The 24,684-nt window shown below is 37.6% G+C and overlaps 1 protein-coding gene across 1 annotated transcript in view; it reads right to left on the bottom strand.

Annotated features, from left to right (window-relative positions):
- Positions 1–23,838, bottom strand: part of pawr (PRKC, apoptosis, WT1, regulator) — a 70,584-nt gene extending 46,746 nt beyond the window's left edge. The window contains exons 1-2 of the mRNA XM_051107566.1: positions 23,748–23,838; positions 23,056–23,560 (exon numbers count right to left, since the gene is read on the bottom strand). Of these exons, the coding sequence (XP_050963523.1) occupies positions 23,056–23,523 (468 nt within the window). The 5' untranslated portion in view covers positions 23,524–23,560; positions 23,748–23,838. The remainder of the gene's footprint in view (positions 1–23,055; positions 23,561–23,747) is intronic.
- Between the last annotated feature and the right edge of the window lie 846 nt (positions 23,839–24,684).

The following is a 24,684-nucleotide window of genomic DNA, read 5'->3' as shown; positions in this document are numbered from 1 at the left end:
ACTGTATTTTACTAAACATACTCTAAATGAATTATTTTAACTTTAATTATAACATGTACATAAAAATATAAAACCAAACTGTTAAATAAAATGTATTTTTACTCTGAATGTACTTACAATTTAAAATGACTGTTTACCAAAGATGCATTTATTTGCTCAAAAAAAAAAAAAAAAAAAAAAAAAAAAAAAAGGATTTGTGTGAAATGTATTGTTTTATTTTAATATATTTTAAAATGTAACATATTCCTTAGACGGCCAAGCTAAATTTTCAGTATCATTACTCCAGTCTTCAGTGTCACATGATCTTTCAGAAATCATTCTAATATGCTGGTTTGATGCTCGAGAAACATTTTGTATTATCAATGTTGAAAACCTTTGTGCCGCCTACATTTTTGATGAAACTGTAATGCATTTTTCAGAATTCACTGATGAGAAAGTTCAAAAGTTCAAAAGAAAACCATGTATTTGATATAAACATTTCGTACATAAATGTCTGTACTGTCATTTTTAATGAATTTAATATGTACTTACTGTACACAAATTCACACAGAAAGGTCAGCGTACCTGCATATTCTCGACATGATCATCAGTTGTGATGATACAGGGAGACTGAAGGAATAATTGCAGTGCTTGCCATTTACCACACTAGCACTGTGTCTACAGTCAATGCAACTGTTAATTCTAAAGAAATGCTCTAACACCTGAATATGCAAAACCAAAAATATTAAGGGTGCTTCTGTCACCACAGCTTGTGTGATTGTATAATATGAACATGTGAGCCGATACTTCTTTAACTGACTAGTCAAACAAAAAGCTTAAGCACTTAAATTATTAACAACAATTAAGCACTGATTAATCATTAGAATCCCTATTTAAAATGACCAAAAAAGTCTGTGTAATTCAGCTGCAATTTCCGCAAGTGCATGTGTGTAAAGAGTGAAACGCCTATCTTGATTAGGGTGTAATTCAATATGAACAAAGCCTTTTGTTTGGCTTGGATCACAGAAAAAGATGTACCGAGATCAAAGAATGTCGCAATATTCCTCTCTACATGTGACTGTGTTTGCATTTAACACCGGCAGAGCAGGGCCACACTTTCCACACAAACCCTCACTCGCTACAGGCAGTCAAATAGCCTAAACAGCCCGGGTCAGGTTGGAGCACATTGCTTTAGAGAGAGACAGAGAGAGGGAGAGAAAGAATTAGACGTCAGTGATTAATGCATTCCACAGCACTGCTCTCCCGCAGCATAAAAGAACACAGTACAGACAACAAGAAGGCCTAACAATTACAACCAAAGCACACCAACAAAAACTACGGATGCGTTCATCATAACTTTACCTTTTAATACAAGCACTCTCACACATTTATCATTTTTTAAAATCACACAAGAACATTCACAAAGGCAGCTGGCTGGTGACGTCAATCCTCATTTGCATATAAATAAGGGAGTGGAATGCTGATCTCTATCTACAGCCTGGCAGTGGCCTATTAGAGTGGACTGAAGAGATTTCCTCATAAACCCATCAGACTTGCTGACACACACACACACACACACACACACACACATACTTACTCTGTAAATTAGCAAAGCAGCTGTACTATCTCATCAGCATTACTGAGACCCTTAACCTTTCTGTGACACCAGCACAAGTTTTAAAATAGCAAGGTTGAGCTTCAATGGACTGTTTGTGATGTTATGACATGGAAGTGCCTTCTCTCATAAATATTAATTAGAAATAAGCGACGGATTCCTGAAACAATACAGGATAAGAAATGTTGACCTTGTTACACATGTACTTACTATACTAATAAGAGTCAAAACCTAACCCTACTGTAAGTACATACTGTTAATTAAAATTACTTAGTACTTAAAGGAGAACTCCACTTCCAGAACAACAATTTACAAATAATGTACTCGCCTCTGTCACCCAAGATGTTCATGTCTTTCTCTTCTCAGTCGTAAAGAAATTATGGTTTTTAAGGAAAGCATTTCAGGATTTTTCTCCATATAATGGACTTCATTGGTGCCCCGATTTTGACTCGAAAAAAGATTTGTTCATTTTGCTGAACGAGACTCAAAGGTCTGAGACAGTAAAATGATCTGAACTTCCCATCACTACTACGAATCACGTCTATGTTCATCGTCTGTTTACTCCGGCTCAAAAAGGTTGAGTATGTCAAAAAACTCCATCTTATTTTCTCCTACAACTTCAGAATCATCCAACATCATTGTACCTTTTTGTTTTTAAACAGCATTTGACTTACTTGCACTTTCTTAGTCTTTGCGCGTTCGCTTTGCAAACACTGGGTCTGTAGTTCCGCCTACGTTCCGTGTGACCTTTCGACAAGATTCAATAACGTGTAGCGTCGTGGACGCGCATCCCAGAGCCTGTGCTACACAAGCCTTTGTGCTTAAAGTATACAAATTTTTATTCTCCGAAAAAAATGACAGATCATTTCGCTAGGTAAGACCCTTCTTCCTTGGCTGGGATCATTTAGAGCCCTCTGAAGCTGCATTTCAACTACATTTTAGAAGTTCAAAATCAGGGCACCAGTGAAGTCCATTATATGGAGAAAAATCCTAAAATGCTTTCCTGAAAAACCATAATTTCATCACGACTGAAGACAGAAAGAAATGAACATCTTGGATGACAAGGGGGTGAGTAAATTATTTGTGAATTGTTGTTCTGGAAGTGGCCTTCTCCTTTAAATGTATAATAACACTAACAAGGACACCTTAAAATAAAGTGTAACCAAAATGTTTTGGTTATTTGTGATACTATTAAAAGGATCACTTACCCAAAAATGAAAATTTCCCCATGATTTACTCACCCTTAAGCTATTCTAGGTGCATAAGACCTTCTTCTTTCAGACGAATACAATCAGAGTTATATTAAAAAAAATGTCTTGGCTCTTCCATGCTTTATAACAGCAGTGAATGGCTGTTGAGATTTGGAAGCCCAATAAAGTCCATCCATCCATCATAAAAAGTGCTCCACATGGCTCTGGGGGTCAATAAAGGACTTCTGAAGTGAATCTATGCATTTGTGTAAGAAAAATATCCACGTAGCAAATTAGAAGTACAAAATGAGGATTTGCAAAGAAAAATGTCGGATATAAGCCAAGAGAAGATTTGTTTGTTTTTTTGTTCTTGGTTGTAAATAAAACTTGATTCTCAAGAGACTAGCATATTCTCACTGAAGCTTACGTTACGCCCTACATCATCCACTGGAACGCCACTCTCGTGAACGAGTACAACAGTTAGCGGAAGCCTATTTCAAGCTTTATAATGAAGTCCAATAAAGTCCAATAAAGTTCATTCATCCATCATAAAAAGTACTCCACATGGTTCCGGGGGGGTTAATAAAGGCCTTCTGGAGTAAATCAATGTGTCCTACAGGTACATTTTCGTCATGAGGTCAGGCTGGAGAACGTTGCTAGGTAATTTACTCAGACTCCCATAGTAGTGTAATTGCCATAGTAGTACTGGTCATCCTTTGCTTGCTATAATGTCCCACCTTGATAATAAGATGCCTAAAGCTTTAAGAAAGAATTAATGTGCAATAAAAATGCCAGAGTTACAAAAAAGAAGAAAAATACAGACAGAAAAACAGACGAAAAAAAAAAGAAATGCCTTTGGGCCAAGTAATGTTTGTTTTTCATGAGAAAACCACCACTGCAGCTCGCCTTAGGCCACGAGAACCCAGCTTTCTGAAACAATAACCCTGGTGGAGCTGCTGCTGGATGGCTGTTGGCATTCCCATGTCCGCAGCCTGCGACCCGGATACAGCTCATCCAGCATAATGGATTGAGAAGTTGCACCTTGGGGAGTTCTACCCCCACTTAGAGGTTAGGGGAAATATTCTGACAGTTTCTGAAGGAGATGTTCTGCTCCAGAGAACATGGATGAAAGCTATAAAATGTGGGATTCGGTGGGTTTGGCAGAGCCGCTTCTGGGTCAGCTCTGACTTAGCTACTAATAATAGGAGTTTAACGTTGAATGAAGAAAACCAATAGATGACCAGGGTTGTGGGGTAACCGAAAACTGGGACACTGTACTTTTATAACCCATTACAATCCTACATAAAGATCAGATGCTTTAAAAACTCTCCTGACCACAGCATCATTCAGCTTTTATTAAAAAATACCTGTTTTTAAAGAGATAGTTCACCAAAAATGAAACTTCTGTCATATACTCAATCTGTCTGACTTTCATCTGTGGAACACAAACAAATTTAGAGGTAAACCTAATGTACCTTTTAGCTTTTGTACCTTTTGGTACCGCCCCAGTGATAGCTTTGTACCTTTTTTTTCCCCTAAGAGTGTACTGTATAGTCTTTTATGTTCCACAGATGAAAGAAAGTCATACAGGTTTAAAGCAAAATGAGGGTGAGTAAATGATAGCAGAAGCTTCATTTTTAGCTGAACGCTTTCTATAATAACATAAAACTATTTGTTGTCTGCAGGTTCATTTCCGAAAATAGCACAAATGAGCACTTCAGCATATGAACTGAGGCAAAAGGAAACACTGTTCCACTGTATCACGTTACGCCGCCACTCTACAAGTTACAGCTGAACGATAACAACATTAACATTTAATGGGAAAGCAATCTGGGTATTTTTGTCACAGATGCACTTGAGGGAATGCAAGCAGGAGAAAGTAGGCAAGCAGACTGAGTTAAAGTTTTAGTAAGGGGGGCCACTCATCAGGTGTATCCGCCTGGAAACATGTTCGTAAGATTATCATGACTGAGGCAGCGTATGCAGACTGCTGATTTAATTAAGATAAGACCAGAGTCCTACGGGTTAACAAACATAATGCTAGCAAATGGAATGCATACTCCTGAAAATAAAAAGCAACAATATTTATACAGCCACATATCAAACATCCCTCCGATGCCTGATTATATGCAGGCAATCAAATCAAGATATGTTTTATTTAAATTGGTAAATTCTAGTCTCTAGACATGGCTGGGTTTCAATTTGTTGGTGCATTTTAGCATCCACCAACAAATTAGCATCATATTGCTTAGAAAAGTAATAATACTCCTTGCATCAACAAGTCATTTGATTTTTTATTTAGGACCGTTGCACCACAGGTGCAGGATAAACAATGCCTAAGCCTAGTACTTAGGGTTTGCTCAAATCCTTAACATGAAGTATGAGCAATAATAATAATCATATTTGCCTTGGCAAACTCCACTAATTAAGAAAACACAATGCTTACGTCCCATTTGGAAAGCATTTCTTTAAGCTCTCCACAGGGAGGGGAGTCATCTTTACCAAGACTACAGAAATAAATGTGACTTCAGAATAATGTTAGCTCGCTTGAGACTTGCTTCCACTTTGCCAGTTCATGCAGAACACATGCACAGACATGCTTCGAAAAACACAAAATTAAGGGCAACTTCCAACATGCAGGTCAATGCTTAAACAGTAATTACAAGAGAGAGAGAAAGTAGGAGGGAGAGAGAGGGGTGTCAACAGAAAGCGAAGAGAGCGAGAGTATGAGCAATAGAGAGAGACACTGGGAGTGGGGTGTGATGGGAACTGAACTTTGCTCCAGGCATAAAGCAGACTCATCATTATCCAAAGAATTTTTACTAGCTTTCCTTACTCAGCGCTAAAAACACAGGCTGGGCTCGGATTCTTTACTAACAGAGGTTGCATTTCTTTAGTTGACCACAAGTCATGGTAGACATCATTTTTAATTTGACAAAAACGAGTTTGTGAAGATTGCCTAAGAAGCTTTTTGTTCAACTTGACAATTTTGAAGAGACTTATTTTCAAATATTTTCAAATGGAATAATCTACAACTACGTACACAGCTGTATGAAATGTATTTTCAACATTTCATTAAATGAATTATTGACCCAGGTATAAAATGCTACAATGCATTTTCAAATGACTGAACTCGTCCAAGAAAATTTCAGTTGAACTAAACTTCTCAAAAGTGCAGTTTCTGAAGAAACTTAGAAAAGCACACTTGTTCTTTTCAGTTTTCTACTACAGTATTAAAGCAGCCAGGCGTTTAAATCCTCTGGTCAACTAATTAAAGATATATTTCATCCGAAAATAAAAATTACCCATTGATTTACTCACCCTCAAGCTATCCTGGGTATATATGACTTTCTTCTTTCAGACAAACACAATCTTATTAAAAAAAATGTTTTATTAAAAGTTTTATTAAAAAAAATGTCTTGGCCCTTCCAAGCTTTATCATGGCAGTGAAAGGCTGCTGAGATTTTGAAGCCCAATAAAGTGCATCTATCCATCATAAAAAAGTGCTCCACACATCTCCGGGGGGGATTATAAAGGCCTTCTGAAGCGAATCGATGCATGTTTGTAAGAAAACCAAATATCCATATTTAGAATTTTATAAACAGTAATCTTTAGCTTCCACTAACTGTCGTATGCGCATTTACAAGACGTTCACCAGGCTTTCCAGCGAATGATGTTTTGTTTACAGCAAATGGAAACCAGTCTCATCTTGGCTTATATAAAAATCCTCCAATATTTTTCTTTACAAATCCTCATTTTGTACCTCTAATTCTTACAAAAATGCATCGATTCACTTCAGAAGGCCTTTATTTACCTTCTGAAGCCATGTGGAGCACTTTTTATGATGGATGGATGCACTTTATTGGACTTCAAAATCTCAACAGCCATTCACTGCAATTATAAAGCTTGAAAGAGCCAGGACATTAATTTGTCTGAAAGACAAAAGTTTTATACACCTAGGATAGCTTGAGGGTGAGTAAATCATGGGGAAATTTTCATGTGGAAAACAGGTTGTGCTACACTCAAAGCTCTCATTTTAGAAATTCATCTCGCTGAAAAACAACAGCAACACATTATGCAAACAGAGGACAATGTAGTACAAATCCTCTCCACATCTTTCTCTAGAGCTAGGCACCAATGTACAGTGAAATAAGTCGGACAATACACCTGCATACCAGGCAAGCCAAAGAGCATTCCATGTGCTTTCTCAGATTCCGGCCGGTGTTAATCAGCAGTTTGGGCTGGGACCGTTGGAGCATGCTTGGCCCTCCCCACCGGGGGCCTCTGTGTATGGAGCCCATTGTGCTCCAACATTAACAGACACAGAAGCATGAGTCACCTTCAAACCGTGTCTGGGTATTACCTACCTCATCCAATCAGAACGCTGGGAGAGGTGAAGACCAAGCACCTCCACGGCAACGTCGGAATGGTCACGCCTGAGGTGAAGCCAAACTGCGGTCTCGTGGTTGGGATTTGAGAAGTTTACCAAAAATAAAAAAGAAATTCTTAATGCGTGTCTAACAAAAACGCAGCTGGTCTTCCTTTGGCTGGCGCGGGTAATTAACGCCCACTGAATATATTAGTGTTAAGTACATACTCCTTAGCTATCATTGGCCAACAACTTCTTCCAGCTTACCAAACCCTAAAAAGGATGACAGAAAACAGTCAAAACATATGATTATGAGTGAATCACATGCAAGGCACATAATTATCATCCAGACAGATTGTTAGCAATAGCTAGAAGAACGCTAAAACAAAGGTATTAGCAAATCTCCGCTATGACATTAGTCGCTGCTATTATAATAAACAGAGACTGGTAATATAAATAGGCCAAAGTCATCTTTCCAGTAATAAATATCTAATTTTTCCATTAGCAGACGTAAATTAAGAACAATAACTTCATTAGAGGAAGTATATAAGGTCATCTGGCAAGCATCTGACACAGAAGTAAATAGGGAGAGTGAAATGTAATATTACTGTTCTCGTCTGTTGCATAACCTGAGTCTGGTGCTTTAGTTGTCATTGGCTCTGTCCCAATTAAGGGGATAAATGTTTATCTCTCGCATTCTCTGTCCTCCTCTCTCATTTAGACGTAAACCACATAGTCTGTGTTTACTAGACAGTGCAGTCCAAAACACAGTGAATTGCCTCCTGTATACAGGCAGCGGCCTGAATTTGGAATACTCAGCATCACGGATGACGTGGCTCAATTTATTTCAATAGAGTCTGGTGTTGGCGTGTTGCAAAGTTAAAAGGGTGAAACTTTATACAAAAACGATTTAAAAATGTAAAAATAAAATTGGGCATTAAGCATGAGCAGACGGGAATAAACAGTTTGCCTGAAGGTTAAACAAGCCCAAACTTCAACCGCAGAATCAACAGAAAGAGGTCGAGGAGAGAACGGGGAGAATAATGAAAAGCTGAAAGAAGAATGCAGAAGGAAGCCTTTAGGATCAATACGGACATGATGAAAATCCCAGATGAATATCCAGCGAAGGGCTGTGTGATGGTTATGCATCATTTAGGGCTTGACTCACTAAAGGAAGGGCCAGCTTACAGAATATCTGACAAAAAAAATAAATGAGCTAGAAAAACCAATCAACTGTGAATAAAAGCTGGAAACTCTAAACAACTGAAGGTGAGTCATTCCATGTTAAATCAACCAAATTTCAGAAACTTCCCCGGCTCAAATGTTTGATTTTGCTAATATTTATTCTAAAGAAAGATGATAAAAGCAAAATAATTCAATGTCATGGATGAATATTTACTAAGTAATCCACTATTTTGTATTATAATGGTCAAAATGACCATTTTCACCTTCAAGTTACAGGAAAATGACTTCAGAAAGACGGCAGCATCATCTTATTTTTACACCGAGATTGTTAGTTCTATTAGTAAAATCTGTTGACTTTAGCAATCTTTGTTACATTATGTGCCAGTGGTGACCATTGAAAAAATGGAGAAACAGCACTTTTCTCCAAAAGTTTTTATCCAAAGTTTGCATGCCTGTAACTCAAGAAGTTTTAAAGATATTTTAATTCCCTTTTAGATATTGGCTATTAACAAACTTTCCTTTCTGGATCTTTAATTTTAAGACCTTCTATGGTTCGGTTCCAGAGATAACAGAATTTCAATATGGCTCTAGGAGTAAATCATTAACACCACCATTGACACTTTTTCAGTTTAAAAAATATGATACTTATTTTCTTTTAAAGAGGAATGTCTGAAGAACAAATAATGTTGAAACTAGAGATGTATCTTGTTACTTTCTGTCAAGACAACTGCATTGAATATACCGGTCTGGGTGCCATAAAATATTCTTTTTCCAAAGTTTGCATGCCTATAACTCAAGAAGTATTAAAGATATTGCAGTATGACTTCTGGTTGAGTTGACACGGAATGACCCAGGTGTATTATCCAAGATGAAACTATCAGATAAAGATCAATAGGTTTAAAGCAAAGTTTAAAGGGAGGTTCGAGTTACAGTAGGAAAGGAAATTAAATGGGAGGAAAAAGGGGAACTCCTAAAGTTTAATCTTAATGTCATTCCTTTGCTTTGCTTTACTTTCTCTCTCTCTCTGAGCAACAACAACTCATCTGGAATATCAACCCTGTCAATCATCAGAGCAACATACCAATCAAAGATGGATCACTCAATGCATGACTGACACTGTGATCCCAATCTACACTAGTTCATTAAAATAAAAGGAAACAAAAAGGTCTTAAATTATAGAAAATATAGTCATTATGATTTAAATGAAAGTCAAACAACAATTCACAAAATTATGCCTTACCCTTAGTTAAATAGACCAAACATACTGCCTGCAACAGATTGCTGAACACAAACAGTTGCCATGATTTTTCAGGACCTGTTATCAGGCCATTCAACAGGATTTTAGTGAAATATCCGTACACCCTCACAAGCTAGAGTTTGGGTGAGTTCAGTGAGCCTGTGTCCATGGAGAGCAGGATTAGGTTGTTCAAATACTGAATACTACTGTTCAATGGAGCAGGAAGTGCAAGTGAGCAGCTGCATCGTTCACAAACGATCGAATGTCACTTTTAAATGGGTTTAGAAAGGAACAACTTAGAGTCAACTTGATAAGGCATTTACAACCCATTGTACTTCCTTAACATGACAAGTTTCAGAGAGATAAAGACGTAAGGCATTGTGAATTGATTACAGCGTAAAAAAAGAGAAGACTTACAGCAGAACTGCAGCAGGTGGTTATAATTTATTTTTTTTAAAAAAAGATCTTTTAGAGGTAAGCTTTCGTTTAAAATCTATAAAGATACACTTTGTTGTCTTTGGAAAAATGTGCACCGAGAAAAAAGCACACGGAAGTAAAAATGGCCCTTTTTGATTCCATGTAGACTTTAATATTGTCCCAGATTTAATTTTTGATGATGCATTGTCATTTCTGTATAGCCTAGGGTAGGACTTCATCGCATTGTCAACACAATCCTTTAAACACAAAGTTACATGTCGCTTGTGAGCATAAGCAGTGCTCAACCTTGGGCGTGTGAACATTATAAGCATTCCTGCGCCTGATGAAACCTGATGTTTGGTTGATAACATACCGTTGCTAAAACACTGATATTTAATCTACAGCATAAACGTAATGACTGCTATCTCAGGCAAGGACGAAGAGCTGCCACATCATCCTAAACGTGTCCCCTACTATGAAAGGAAAATCAATGGTTGCGAACAATAACCTTACTCCTGTTTGTTATCTTTGGAGTCTCTTCTGACTCAAGCTTCTGGAAGGCCTGAAGATTAGCAGGTGTTGACTAGGGAGTTGACCCCGTAACCTTTCACGTCAGTGATGTTCTAGAGGTTAACAGGCATGGCCTGTACAAAGGCATGAAAACAAGACCTTGGGCCTGTCAAGGTGAAAGGCATATTTAGGAGTTCGCCCAATCACGCGGTGAAGGCTGATATAGGTGAAAACCACCAGCACAGAAACTTGCACAACAGCTCAAGGACAATTCAAATGAATGGGTCGAGAAATAGCCAAGCTAGCAGAACACTGATGCAGTCCTCACATCCTACTGCAAATGTTTGTACGATAGTTTCTTAGTCGTACAGAAAAGCCTCTCAAGACGTATTTAGATCATTTTGATTTCTGAGATTTCATGTTGGCTGGGCAAAACAATGCTGTAATGACTGTCAAGGTTTATTAGTTTTGCCCACATCAACATTGCCTTCTCTTGCTGTTACAGTCATGAGTATTTCCGGACATAAACAACCATTTGATGCATATTGTATGTTTTTTCCACAGCAAAAAAATCATTTAACTGCCCGAAATTTAAGAATCATCAGCATGCTAGCTGATTCTCTAAATGCAGTGCCTCCTCAAAATATTGGATGAGAAAAAGTCTGTAGTACAAAATAAAAAACAATGCCTGTATTACAAAATATAAAATTAAAAAGTGTATAACTTGCTTGATTACGCTATATTTAATTCAAAATTCATTGGATATTGACTAAATAGCTTCCATTCCTTTTTTGGTTTTAATAAGATTTCCCCAAGAAGTAGGCAGGAATAAACTCCTTCCTCTCTGATTCCTATTCTTTCCTACAACAAAGCTTTTAAATTAAACAAATTCATAATTACAACATCAGAAGTGGGAAGACATTTCTGATAGCACATGAAGGCAGCATGAGAATGGATCACTGATGTAAGAAAGTCAATCCGGACTATCTCAACTGTCATGCAAAACTCTTTCCAAGCAAACTAGAGGTATATCCTTCAAAGGACAACCCTGTGGCAACCCTGCTGTTCCTTTAGATAATTCTTAATCAAGCTCTCGTGTCCATGAGCTTTTAGTGGCGTGTTTTCATTTGATGTTTCGTGTTTGCCAGTTACATTCCAAAGCGTCTCTGCTTTTCGTTTGTCTTTTGATGTGTCCAAAGATACTCTTCCTCAAAGCAGATCCTTGGGGATTTTATTTGGCTTCCTCAAACACTGAGGTACCTTAGAAATGATTCACATTCTTTAAAGCCTTTGGTCAAACAAATCAGAACAGTTAACAAGCAGAGTCGAGACACAAATGCGACTTTAATGAAGGCAAGTCAACTTAAATCCTTAATCAAGCTTAGGAATGCATACAGTGATGAAAGGTCATGTTTCTCGATTGTTCTGCACATTTTACATCCTTCAAGGCCGTAACTCAATAATGTGACTCAAAACAAGGAGAAGAGGACAAATGGTGTTTTTTATTTTAATGCCCTACTGGCATGCGGTGTCATAGCTTGGCAACAACGCAAACATTTATTTGGGATCAAAGTCTGAGGTGTAACCATGGAGATGTGGCACGAGGCGGCATACCGGAGAACTCATAAATATGACAAAGCCTTGGGTGTACTGACAAAAATATGAAAGCAGAGCTGTTTTTTGCAAAACTGGCCACCACTGTGCTACCGGGGCTGTATGGAAAGAGCCAAGGAATTGATATTGAACAGCTAAGGTGTTGTGAGTGGATTTTAGTGTGTTGCTATGGAGTTGCTAGTGTTTTGGGTGATTTCTAGGGCGTTACTAGTGTTTTCTGAGTGGTTGTTTGTTTCAAAAGAAACAACATCAAACAAGTCAACATCAAAGTCTCTATGATAGTCTGCTCTCTAGAAATGATTCAGGATCCTCCTTCAATGAAAGTACTTCTATTTTTCATTCTCTTTTATCATACAGCAATCAAAAGCCAGATCATAAATCATAAAGTAAAAGCATAAATAATCAGTTTGATCAATAAACATCTAAAAAATAGCACTGAACCTATTAACTTTCTTGCATAAAAGCAATTTATGCTTAAGTGCGTTACAGAAATAATTGAAACATATCATTGTACACTAATTTGTGACCATGGACCACAAAACCAGTCATAAGGGTCAATTTTTCAATCTGAAAACTGAATAAATAAGCTTTCCATTCATGCATGGTTTGTTAGGATAGGGTAATATTTGGTCAAGATGCAACTATTTGAATATCTGTAATCTGAAAACAATCTAAATATTGAGAAAATTGCCTTTAAAGTTGTCCAAATAAAGTTCTTAACAGTGTATATTACTAATCAAAAATTAAGTTTTCATATATTTACAGTAGGAATTTTACAAAATATCTTCATGGAACATGACCTTTACTTAATTACCTAATGATTTTTGCCATAAAAGAAACTTACGACTGGTTCTGTGGTCCATGGTCACATTTATTATTAAAACATTTTTTATAGTAGTTTTTATTGTCGTAGCCTAGTAATTATTTAGTTATCACTCCATCATTGTGCCAGAAATACAACAGTAATTAAAAACCGGTTCTGTATATGGATACTTAAAAGGAAGATGACAAGACGGAAGAGACTAAATTGTCAAATAAAGTTATTTTTGTTTTCTTTGCACAATTTAAGATTTATAAAATTACAGTTGAGCCACTGATGTCACATGGACTATTTTAACGATGTCCTTACTACCTTTCTGGGCCTTAAACGTGGTAGTTGCATTGCTGTCTATGCAGGGTCAGAAAGCTCTCGGATGTCATCAAAAATATCTTAATTTGTGTTCTGAAGATGAACAAAGGTCTTATGGGTTCTGAACAACATGAGGGTGAGTAATTAATGACAGAACTGTCATTTTTTGGTGAACTATCTCTTTAAAAATATTGGTTTAAAAATTATATCACTCTTAAACACCTTTCTCAACATTACTCACTGGACATAATTTATCTATAATTTATTTATCTCCAAATAAACAAACATTAAGTGACAAGATGACATACCAAGATGAGAAGTGATTACATACCAAAGTTAACCCTCATATGGTTACTGGTTCAATTAAAATTGCTTTATTAAGAATTCTGAATGAATACTAAAAACAACTGTGGAGATAAGAACTACTCTAATAAACCTAAACTTTACATTGTTTTCTGTGTTTGTCCTCTTTGCCCCTACAATAAACAAGTATCTTGTATCAGGTGAAACTGATTTAAGATCCTGAAATACCAACCTATCAGCACGCTTTGCACCACATGACAAAGAGAAAACAGACACAGTGAGAGATGAGAGATGGAGGGGGAAAAGATCAAAGGCTGATAGTAAGAAAAGAAAAATAGAAACAAAAAGCAAGCTGGTTTGTCTTGTTGTGCAATGGTGAATGGAAGCAGACAGGCTAATGCCTAATCACGCAGAGTGGCCTGGTTTTACCACTGACTCATACCAAGCACCCTGCTGAAAGGAATGTTCGCAAACAACTACTGGCCAAATCCACTCCGTTTTATAATCATTGTTTCTGCACACAATCAAAGCTAACAGGCAGCCGTGTAAATAATCACTGTGTGACAAAACGTTAGCCGATATCATTAAAAACACGCTGGAATCTCTCTCCAAGTGTTCTGCAATACACAAAAAAAATAAATCAGATTGCCCACTGGCTCCCAGATGAATATGGACTGACAAAGTGAAAGTGTTACGTCTACTATACCAGCTACACCACTAACCTAACTACTTTTTAGTAGCCTGACATTATCTCAGCTATTTCCAGAAACATTTTTTGTTTCCAAAGAATTGCTGTGTAGTCTGACAAAATGCTACATCACTGTTATTTGGTTATACTGTAATCAAATGCACTCTCCATATCCTCTCGTTTGGGTTTAAATGTTGGGTTCAGCCTGCTGGGTCATTTTATTGGGTTAATTTAATATTTTTACCCAGTCACAGGCATCTTTCAGCTGCCAGTGAAACGCGAGGCTGTGGTCTGAAGTTCGCACTGGCTCAGATTTCAGCGACGAACCGGCATGAGAATTAGCGCTATTTCCGTACAAATCGATTACAGAGAACAGATGAATACACTAAAATTAATTTTAAATGTTAATTATATATTATATATTTATACATCTAACAACAAAAGTACACTACCAGTCAAAAATTTGAGCTTGGTTTTTGAAAGAAGCCTTTTATGCACACAAAGGCAGCTTTCATTGGATCAAAAAAAAAAAAAAAAAAAAAAAAAAATCACAGTAAAAACTAAAATATTATTACAATTTAAAATATACCGTGCGTGTAGGAGTGGGCGATATGACCAAAATCTTTTAATTTTATTTTACGGTAACAATATCTCACATTATAGCTGTTTATGTTTTAAATAAGGTCTTTATGATATCAAAATTTTTTATATAATAGAAATGTTATAATTCTTGTCACCAATGTCAATAGCCGCTTTTTTCACTATCGGGCCGAACGGTTCTTGGAATGGTTATGTACAGTTCCAGTTGTGTTTCCACCTGAGCCTGGTACGGCATGGCAGATTACAAGCCGTTCTCGGCCCGGAATTCTTGGCACGGTTAGACAACCATGCCAAACCGTGCTGATAGAATGTGTGTGCTAAGCGAAAGAACGCTATTTGGTTAAACAGCCAAGTAAACAACTGTTACGCTGCGTTCATAGCTCATGCATTAACACTGTCAATAAATGCTTATTTTTAGAAAGGTTTTACCTTCTGTGTCCATCTCCGTTGGCATGCATATCCCCTCAGCATTTGTTGGTAACGTACCTGTTGTCGCCTTTTGTTTATTACATTTTTTGCACCAAGAGTTGTGTCCTTTTTTTCTGTTATTTAACAAAGTAGTTCCAAAAGCAGTGTTAACATTCCAAAGAGTTCCATTTTTATCAACACCACAGTGGAAAATGAAACCATATCCGTGCTGACTGGCCCGGATCGGCACGGAATGGAACGGTTAAGCAAAGAGAACGGTTCGGCCCGATAGTGGAAAAGCGGCTCATATCACAATAAACTGATACCAGCCTAGATTAAAAAGAAGAAACTAATTACAAGCAATAGGACAAAAGAACTACAGTAGAACAAATAAATAAGAAACGCAACATACACTGCATAAAGTAATCAAATGTATAAAAAACACATTCTTTACTGTGTAAATTAATATATTTCTTCTTATTAAAGTTACAAAGTCAAGTGCAGAGAGATTTTTTTTTCTCCTTTTTTGTTGTTTGATTAACACGAATGACAGACAGCAGGAATATTAGACTGCTGTCACTTTAAGAGCTGCCCTGAGTCAATATACTGTTACACGTGTGTTTTCTTTCTCAGCTGTTCGTTTTCACTTAAGACCTAAATTACTGCGTTTATCAGGATACTTGCAAAGACAGGTGTTCTGACACATACAAGTGTGTATTTAACAGTTCAAGGCCTGCAAAATACTCCAGCGCTCTATGAACACCATCTTCACGTGTGCAAAATAAGTTCTGTTTCACAGCTGATTGCATTTCAATGGCTTAAAAGCGCATGTTTTGAAACCGCAATGCTTAAAAACGCATACAAACGATACATTTTTGTAAACACGTACCACAGCAATGTCACGTGAGCATGTAACCACGATAGAGACGACAGTCCAAAACCTCTACCGGCTGACAAATTTATACTGGTTAATCGTGCTTACCAGTATATTGATCCACCCCTACGTGTGTGTGCGCTAAAAAGACCACTATATGTATTCCAACTAGGCCTGACATGAAAAGGTCTAAACATAAAAACGCTGAAACTATTAACAAAAAAAAGAAACTTGTGTGTGGGCGATATACAGAATTCATTGCACAATTTGCACAAAAGTCTCTTCTATCCACAACGAGTCTCTATATATTTGATTATAAATATGCATGAGCAGTAGTACTTCAGTACAATGACATTTCATTGTATGCAGGACAAACAAGTGCAATGCTGCAGAAAAAGAAACCAAGCAACCACTAAAATGTACTGCCACATCATCTGCTGTTGTGCTCAGTTATGAAAAAAACAGATTATTATTGGCATTCAATTTATCATGTCACGTCTGGTTAAAACATGTTAAACGGCTAGTTTGACTGTTGTCTAATTTTCATTTAATTATGAGCTGCTACAGCTTCACAGTAGCTTCCCCAACATGTGGCGTCCCATCTCAGTACAAGATATACAACTTATTCGTTCCTCTTTTGAACTCTGCCCACTAACCTACATGCTTCAAATATTGAACTAAGAAGCAAACGCTCTTGAACACAGACAAATATGCTTGATAAAAGCTGGCCACACCAAGGGAGCAACAGGTCAGATAGTTCATTCTCTATGTGGTAGCTGGTGCACGTTAATCAGTGACGACTCAATGTGCAGCAATGCGTCACTGCGATGCTGACAAAGCACCGAGATATTTCTCAAGTAAACAAAAAGAGCTGAACACACAAGCCTAGAAAGGGGCTATTTATAGAGTTCATACCTACACACTGTCTACACATGAGGAAGAGTGATGAACGCACAGCTGTCACAATACATCGGCTAGCTAATGCATGTGCACACACCGTGACCATTGTGTTTCTAAGAGACGAACCCAAATGCAAAAGGTGCCGCTATCATCATATATGCATCATTACGACACGCAACGGAAATGATTGTGGCACGCTGAGAAAATGGCGATGCCTGTCATGCATCATAAACAAGGAAGAGCATAAGTTTTGAACTGAAAGTGAGTCAGTCTGTGTAATGCTTGAAAAGACCGGACAGCTAAGTAAGATCGAGCGAAATGTAATCTGAGGAGAAGGGTGACCGCTCAGAGGGCCAGTACTGGGAGTCTTGGTCTCACTGCATTCCAGCTCTTCGATTATGTGTACTGATGTGGGCCGACAGTTAAATGGATGTTGCACATCATGCTTTGAATGTTGAGTGGTACATTAACAAGGCCTGACATCCAAAGGAGCCTTGTAGTGGGACCCTGAGACTACCTGTTTTATCAATACCTCAGTTTTGAAACTTTCAAGCTGCTCATAATCCCAAACTACAGGAGAACAAGGGAATGCAATGCAACCTCTAACACATATCAGTGGTAACAAATAAAGGCATTTCTGTTGTTAAAAAGATGACCAAAAATACTCCACTATATAGCCTGGAATGTTCTAAAAACAAAAGGAGAAAGCGTTCAGAGCTGGTCGCTTACCTTGCCTACCCATGACTGAATCTCGGAGGTATTTATAGTGTTGATGTGACCTTGTTTGGAAAAAATGGTGACTGCAAAACATGCCGTCCCATGCTTGTTTAGGCGGCAAAATCTCATTCCAGGCAGTAGACCGTTGCCAGCAACGGCAAATGTACAATATCACAAAACTGCAAAACCAAATTTTTATGTTTGACATTATACAACGGCAGTTAACTAAGGTGAACGTTTTGACATTTTAACAGCAGGTCATAGAGTGCAAACAATTAAGTTGAACAACAACCGCAGGTTTAAAACACAGCAGTCCACAAGCTGTAAAAGAAAAGGGTGCTTTAACAAAAGCATTTCAACGACTTCTAGTCGTGATTTGCTTGTGCAAAGGCTTTGTTTGGTTAACCAGACCCTACAGGTCACTAGAAGCAGAAGATAAGGAAATGTTAAGGACTGCTTTTCGTCCACAAGACTGTTACCAAAGCCAGACATCTGCCAGTTATTCCAGGTTTCCTGTTTTAATGTCACAAATGTACAGCAAATTCCCAAGAACTTGAGATAAAATTTTGGCACGTTAAAAAATAAATACGACCTCAAGTTGCGTCAATCGTTGCACGTTTACACACTGCCTCTGAAACTTTCGTCCATCATAAAATTGGATCGGGTTCAGTTTTCTGCATTTTTTGCATATATAGTGAGCATTTTGTCAGACAGGTGTTTTGACAATTTAGAGTCACCGTACAAGCGAACACCAAAATCAAGAATGGCGTCTGACGAGTCGATCCACTTCGTCTTGCAGCACAATCACTGTATAGGTCCTTGCACACTGAGTTCACGGAAGTTGATGGTCTTCTTATTAATATGTGGCTACATTATCGCTAGCAAGGATATCAAAATCTCACGATACGATAATATCTTGATGTGAAGTCCATGGTACTATATTTATTGCAATACTTAAAAAAAAAAAAAAAATGAAGATGACAAATGAAGAAAAAAGGAAAAAAGTTAAAAAGTTAAACTGTTCTATTTAATGCACTTTGAGAGCTCAAAATTAAGTCAGAAAAAAGAGGGTTGAGTCCCCTCTTTTTTAGTTGTGGTATACTATCTAAATTAGTCTAAAATTACATTCACACTGGTGTTTAAAGAAGCCAAACAAAATAGAATATAATAATAATATCAACAATTTTATATTATTGTTATTCCTATGACAGTAATAGCCATATATTGTTATACAATTGCACTGTAAAATAAATAAAAATGAATACTTCATAGAATATTATCTTTGCTTTACACTACAGTACGGAAATTACAATACTTCATTCCTAATTTCTACACTTGAAAGAGATATTTTGAATTTGGACTGCAGTAACTTTACTTTGCCGGTAGAGCTTTTATTTTGACAGAAAACTCCAGCTTGAGTGAAAACTTAAGCTTACAAAACTTAGGCTTACAAAAACGCATCTTACTACAAATGTAGTGAAACGCTGTAATCATCTGTCCCGAAAATAAGGCATAGCTGATGGTCGTAGCTGATGCTAAACACTGCACATGCAATAAACGAGTTCACTGCATTCATTCACTGCAAACAGAGCCGTTCTGAGGTGCGGAAAACACCGGATCATAAACTGATCGCCTGAACAAAGTGGGCGCTTTGCTTTAAAATACTTTTGTTTCATTTAACAGATACTGTGCCAAAAACATAATGTGCCAACAAAACACAACTATAAAGACCTTTTATGTTAGAATAAAAAGTTTAAATATATTTTAAAAACTACACTTCTTGCGCAGAAGACCGTTTCATATCGTCATGTAACCATCATAACATCGAGAGTTTTGCTATCGCGATACCACGATATTGATAATACAATTACATCCCTACTAGCAAAGCATCAAACTAAGCCACTGACATCCTGATGTAAACTTTGAATCGCCCGGGATGAAACTCTCCTTCCTCTCTAATCTCAGGATTGGATGGATCCAATATTTCCTCTTTCTTTTTCCCCCTTTAAAAAAGAGAGAGTACAACAAAATCATCCTCACTGCTCCATTTTGTATTGTTTTGCAAATTAACGCAACTGATTAATTAATACGTATCGGACTCAGCGTGCAAGATTTCTGTGCGTGATGAATTTTTAGCATGACGAATACGAAAAACGCATACGAAAATTTCAGACTTGCACTTCAGTGTGCAAGTGTGCCTAGTCAGGCTTAAGATTTGCCAAACGTCCTCTCAGAGAGTGAAAAACGACCTGGCTTATTGCCGCCAGCAACTCCTTCAGCAAGAAACAATCATAAATATTTATTTCTCAGGATTGCGAATTCCATCCAAATGGGACACAATAAAAATGACAGACAACCATATCAAGGTTCATCTCCAGTTCTTCTGTGCAAACACGACTTTGGGGTTTTCACACCACATAAAGTTGAGAATGTCGTTGTTTATGCTGGACTTGGAATTTTGAAATGGCAACCCGCCAAGCAGACCGGACATGGAGCCTTTTATCTCCAAACAGGTCGTGAGGACATTGAGACTCGGCCAGATGTCAAACAATAGCATTTGCGTTTATTAAAGCCACGCTGGTCCAAACGCTCAAAAATTAAAACAAACTTTTCAGTCAACCTAGATAAACACACATAGCAAGGGAACTTTATTTAAACGTTCTAGCTTGTGACATGAACTTTCAGATCTGTAATACTAAACAAACACGTTACGGATTAAAGTTACAGTGGGACATACACATACAGAAGGCTTAGGTGTTTGCAATGCACTGCTCATTTGCAAACTGTTGCAAATTGCTGATGAATTACTCTGAGACGAAGTTCAGGGCAGGCTTTATAGACATTATCAGCTCCCATCACAATAACAGCGGGAAACAAAGTTTAGGTTTCAGGCGGAGAACCCGGGAGGCTCTGCAAGAGTCCAGTAACTCACAGCAAGCTGCTAAATGCACACGGTGGAACAATGAGCCCTATAAATTTGAAGCCACAGCAGGAAATACAGGGAAACGACCTACAGAAAGCCCAAATGTCTGGTTTACTGCATTTCTTTTCTCAAAGCAAGCACACTCTGGACCTGTTTTGTCCAAGAGGTGTGAGACATATGGTTGGACACCATACCACATGATAGTTTCAGGTGATGGAACCCTGGGTGAATGTGTTTAGACAGCATGTCATAGCCATTAACTTCCTTCACACTTACACATGCTCAAACTGCATGCCACGCTCCCTCGCTTATGCTCGCTTCAACCCCAGACGGAAGAAAAATGAAGTGTCAAAACGATAAATAATTTAACCAGCCCCACATATGCATTCTTGCACTAACAGCCCCAGAGAGGCCATGGGGCATGAGTGTGCACACTTATCAAGACACCCTAACATTAAGTCTTGGCCTGCACCCACTTCCCAAACTACTTTACCTTGGCACAGCACAAGAGGCTAATGACAGGATGTCTTCGGCCCAAGCAGACATACTGGTCAGCCTCCAACAGTAACTATCCGCGGGGCAGCGGAGCTGGGTGGTACGCAGGCATTCACAGCTCCAGTACGGCATGCTACACTAACAAGCCTCCCTTGGCTCAAAAGGGGCGAGAGATAGTAGTGGTGAAACTTATAATCAGCTGATGAGGTGTCTTTAACTAGAGGAACAGCTGTACTATGTTCCCCATCATCTACATCACATGATACAGTATGTTATTCTGCAACTCTCAGTCATTACAAATCATGAAACACACAAAATATGTATAGCATTATCTCAATCTGTTAGTGATCAAACTCACTGCCTTCTAGTCTTGATTTATGTAAGGGATGCCTAGAGGAGAACATGCTTTGAACAGATCCATCACATACATTATAAGGCAGGCATGCGAGTTAACTGCAGTGACATTTAATGATGGATATCAGATTACAGCTTTTTCTTCTCAAGTTATATAACTTGGCTAGAGTTGTGTCTATGCAAGCAAAAATGCCAGTTTGCACAAATGAACACTTACGAAAGAGGTGCTATGGTGTTTCCATGTTTATAAAGAATGATAAATGCTTTGTAGTCACACAATATGACCTGCATAGCAAATATGGTTCCAATAATGCATTCTTGTCTACTTTAGTTACAAACCATATTTAGGATACTGTGCATATGCAAACACGGTTGCAACTCCAACTCAGTAGAAATGGGCCGACAGATAATTTACGGAAGTACCACATTATTACAATGTTTAGAATATTTTTTTTGTTAACTAGCATGATGGTACCACAGTATGCTTTGAAATACACGTAAATTAGTGCTGTCAAATGATTAATCGCATCCAAAATAGAAGTTCTTGTTTACATAATGTGTGTCTACTGTGTACATTTATTATGTATAAAGTATAAATACACACACATACCAGTATGTTTTAAAAACATTTATGTGCATTTCCATGTATATATTTATTTTCATTTAATTATTACAAATAAATATTTTAATATATAAACATAACATTTTTCTTAAATATATACATGCTTATGTGTGTATTTATACGTGCATAAAAAATACACAGTACACTCATATATTATGTAAACAAAACTTGTTTTTGGATGCGATTAATCATAATTACTCATTTGACAGCACTAAAAATACATATTTGCTATGCAGGTCATATTGTGTGACTACAAAGCATTTATCATTCTTTATAAACATGGAAACACCATAGCACCTCTTTCGTAAGTGTTTTTTCCCATTAATCAGTGTCATGGTATACATCAGGGACAAATAACCATTTTAATGGTTTTACAGACATGGTACCACAGTAATACCATGTTTTATACTTAATTTACAAAGCATATGGTTGCAAATATGGGCTAATACGGGCCACACAGCTATGTTTGACATGGTGCCATTGGTAATACCATGGGATTTATTTGGTACAAAAATTGCATATCAATATGACAATCCTTCAGTGACATGGTACACATCAAAGCATCATGCCCAAGTATCCATTACCATGGCTTTGTAGACATGGTTCCATGTTAATACAATGTTTTAATAAAAGTCGAATAAAAATCCCATGGTACTGACTTATTTATATGAAGGCACAACTGCAATACCACGTTTTTTACTTAACATACAAAGTTTGGCTAACATTTGCCAACATGTGGTTGCAACAAAGACAACCCAGCAGAAGTGGGCATTCTTATACAAGACGTACACCACAGTATTACCATATTTTTGGAAGTACAATGGTAATACATATGGATATGAATGTTGTGATTATAAACATCATCTGATACCACAGCCCTGCTGCTACCTGGATGATATGGTTAACTTTAAAACAAGTGAACTCACCTCATTGGACGGTATGCTGACAACACCTGTTGACCTCCTCTTCTCTCTTAACTTCCTTTTCTCTATCTGTCCTTTGCCCTTTCTGGCGCTGGGTCCTGAGCTCTTCTTCTCTTTGCTCTTGCTGGGTGTGGGACTCTCCTTATCACTGTCATCCACACCAGCGGGACTCGAGCTCTCCCCCTGCGGGACTCCACTCACTTTCTCCGGCGTCTTCTTCAAGTTTTCCCCGGGCGGCTCGGGTTTCTTCGGTTCATCCTTCAAAGCGGTCGAAGAGGAAGACCGGGCCACCGGATAAGAGGACGAAGCGGAGACGCAGTTAACCGAGCTGCCGTTGTTGTTTAACTCAGTTGTTCTCCCCGTGGCAGCGGCGATATCTCCAAGCATCTTTGCTCTCATCTTCTCACGCTTTGCTTTCCATTCCTCCAGAAAGTCCGTTGCGCTGTTAGATTTAAATCCTCCCGTTGCCATGATTTGCTTTTCAGATTGTTTCGTGCCACCCAGATCACTTTGTAAACACAAACAGTATACAAATATTGTGGTTCAGATCCGCCGCATTCCTCAGAAGTGTTTGGAGATTGTTTTAAAATAATCACAAAGTCCACTTTTGAAGTTAAACCAAACTATGAACTCTTTAAAAGACTCAAACTGTCAAGTAGGTGCTGTCTCGAAAAATAGTATCCGGTAAAGCTCACCTGGGCGCGCATGAACATTCGACAGGAGTTCAGGTGAACTGATCCGGAGGAATGAACTGGATTAGTTACAGGCGCACTCGAGTCCTGCCCTCTTCTGAACAGTTTCCGAGGAGTTACGGAAATGAACGGAAATAGCCGAAAGGAAGGCGATAGAGAGTTATCGTTTAATGGCACATTTAGCAATAGTTATTTTTTTTTTTTTTTTTTTATTTAAATTTACACCCTGCACTGTTACATTATATTCTCCCACCTTAGTTTTAATTATTTTGCACTTATTTTGATACATTACACATACATTATTATTTGCATTATTATTATTTTAAATTGCACAGTTTGCTGTTGGGTATCTTAGAAATGCTTTAGCAATACAATTGTACAGTGATAGATAGATAGATAGATAGATAGATAGATAGATAGATAGATAGATAGATAGATAGATAGATAGATAGATAGATAGATAGATAGATAGATACACAGACAGACAGACAGACAGACAGATAGATAGATAGATAGATAGATACACAGACAGACAGATAGATAGATAGATAGATAGATAGATAGATAGATAGATAGATACACAGACAGATAGACAGACAGATAGATAGATAGATACACAGACAGATAGATAGATAGATAGATAGATAGATAGATAGATAGACAGACAGACAGATATAGATAGATAGATAGATAGATAGATAGATAGATAGATAGATAGACAGACAGACAGATAGATACACAGACAGATAGATAGATAGATAGATAGATAGATAGATAGATAGATAGATAGATAGATAGATAGATAGATAGATAGACAGACAGATAGATAGATAGATAGATAGATAGATAGACAGATAGATACATAGATAGATAGACAGACAGATAGATAGATACACAGACAGATAGATAGATAGATAGATAGACAGACAGATAGATAGAT

This window comes from Labeo rohita, chromosome 4 (assembly GCF_022985175.1).
Source record: "Labeo rohita strain BAU-BD-2019 chromosome 4, IGBB_LRoh.1.0, whole genome shotgun sequence".
In the NCBI taxonomy this organism is placed as follows: domain Eukaryota; kingdom Metazoa; phylum Chordata; class Actinopteri; order Cypriniformes; family Cyprinidae; genus Labeo; species Labeo rohita.
This window is presented reverse-complemented; position numbering and strand designations above follow the sequence as displayed.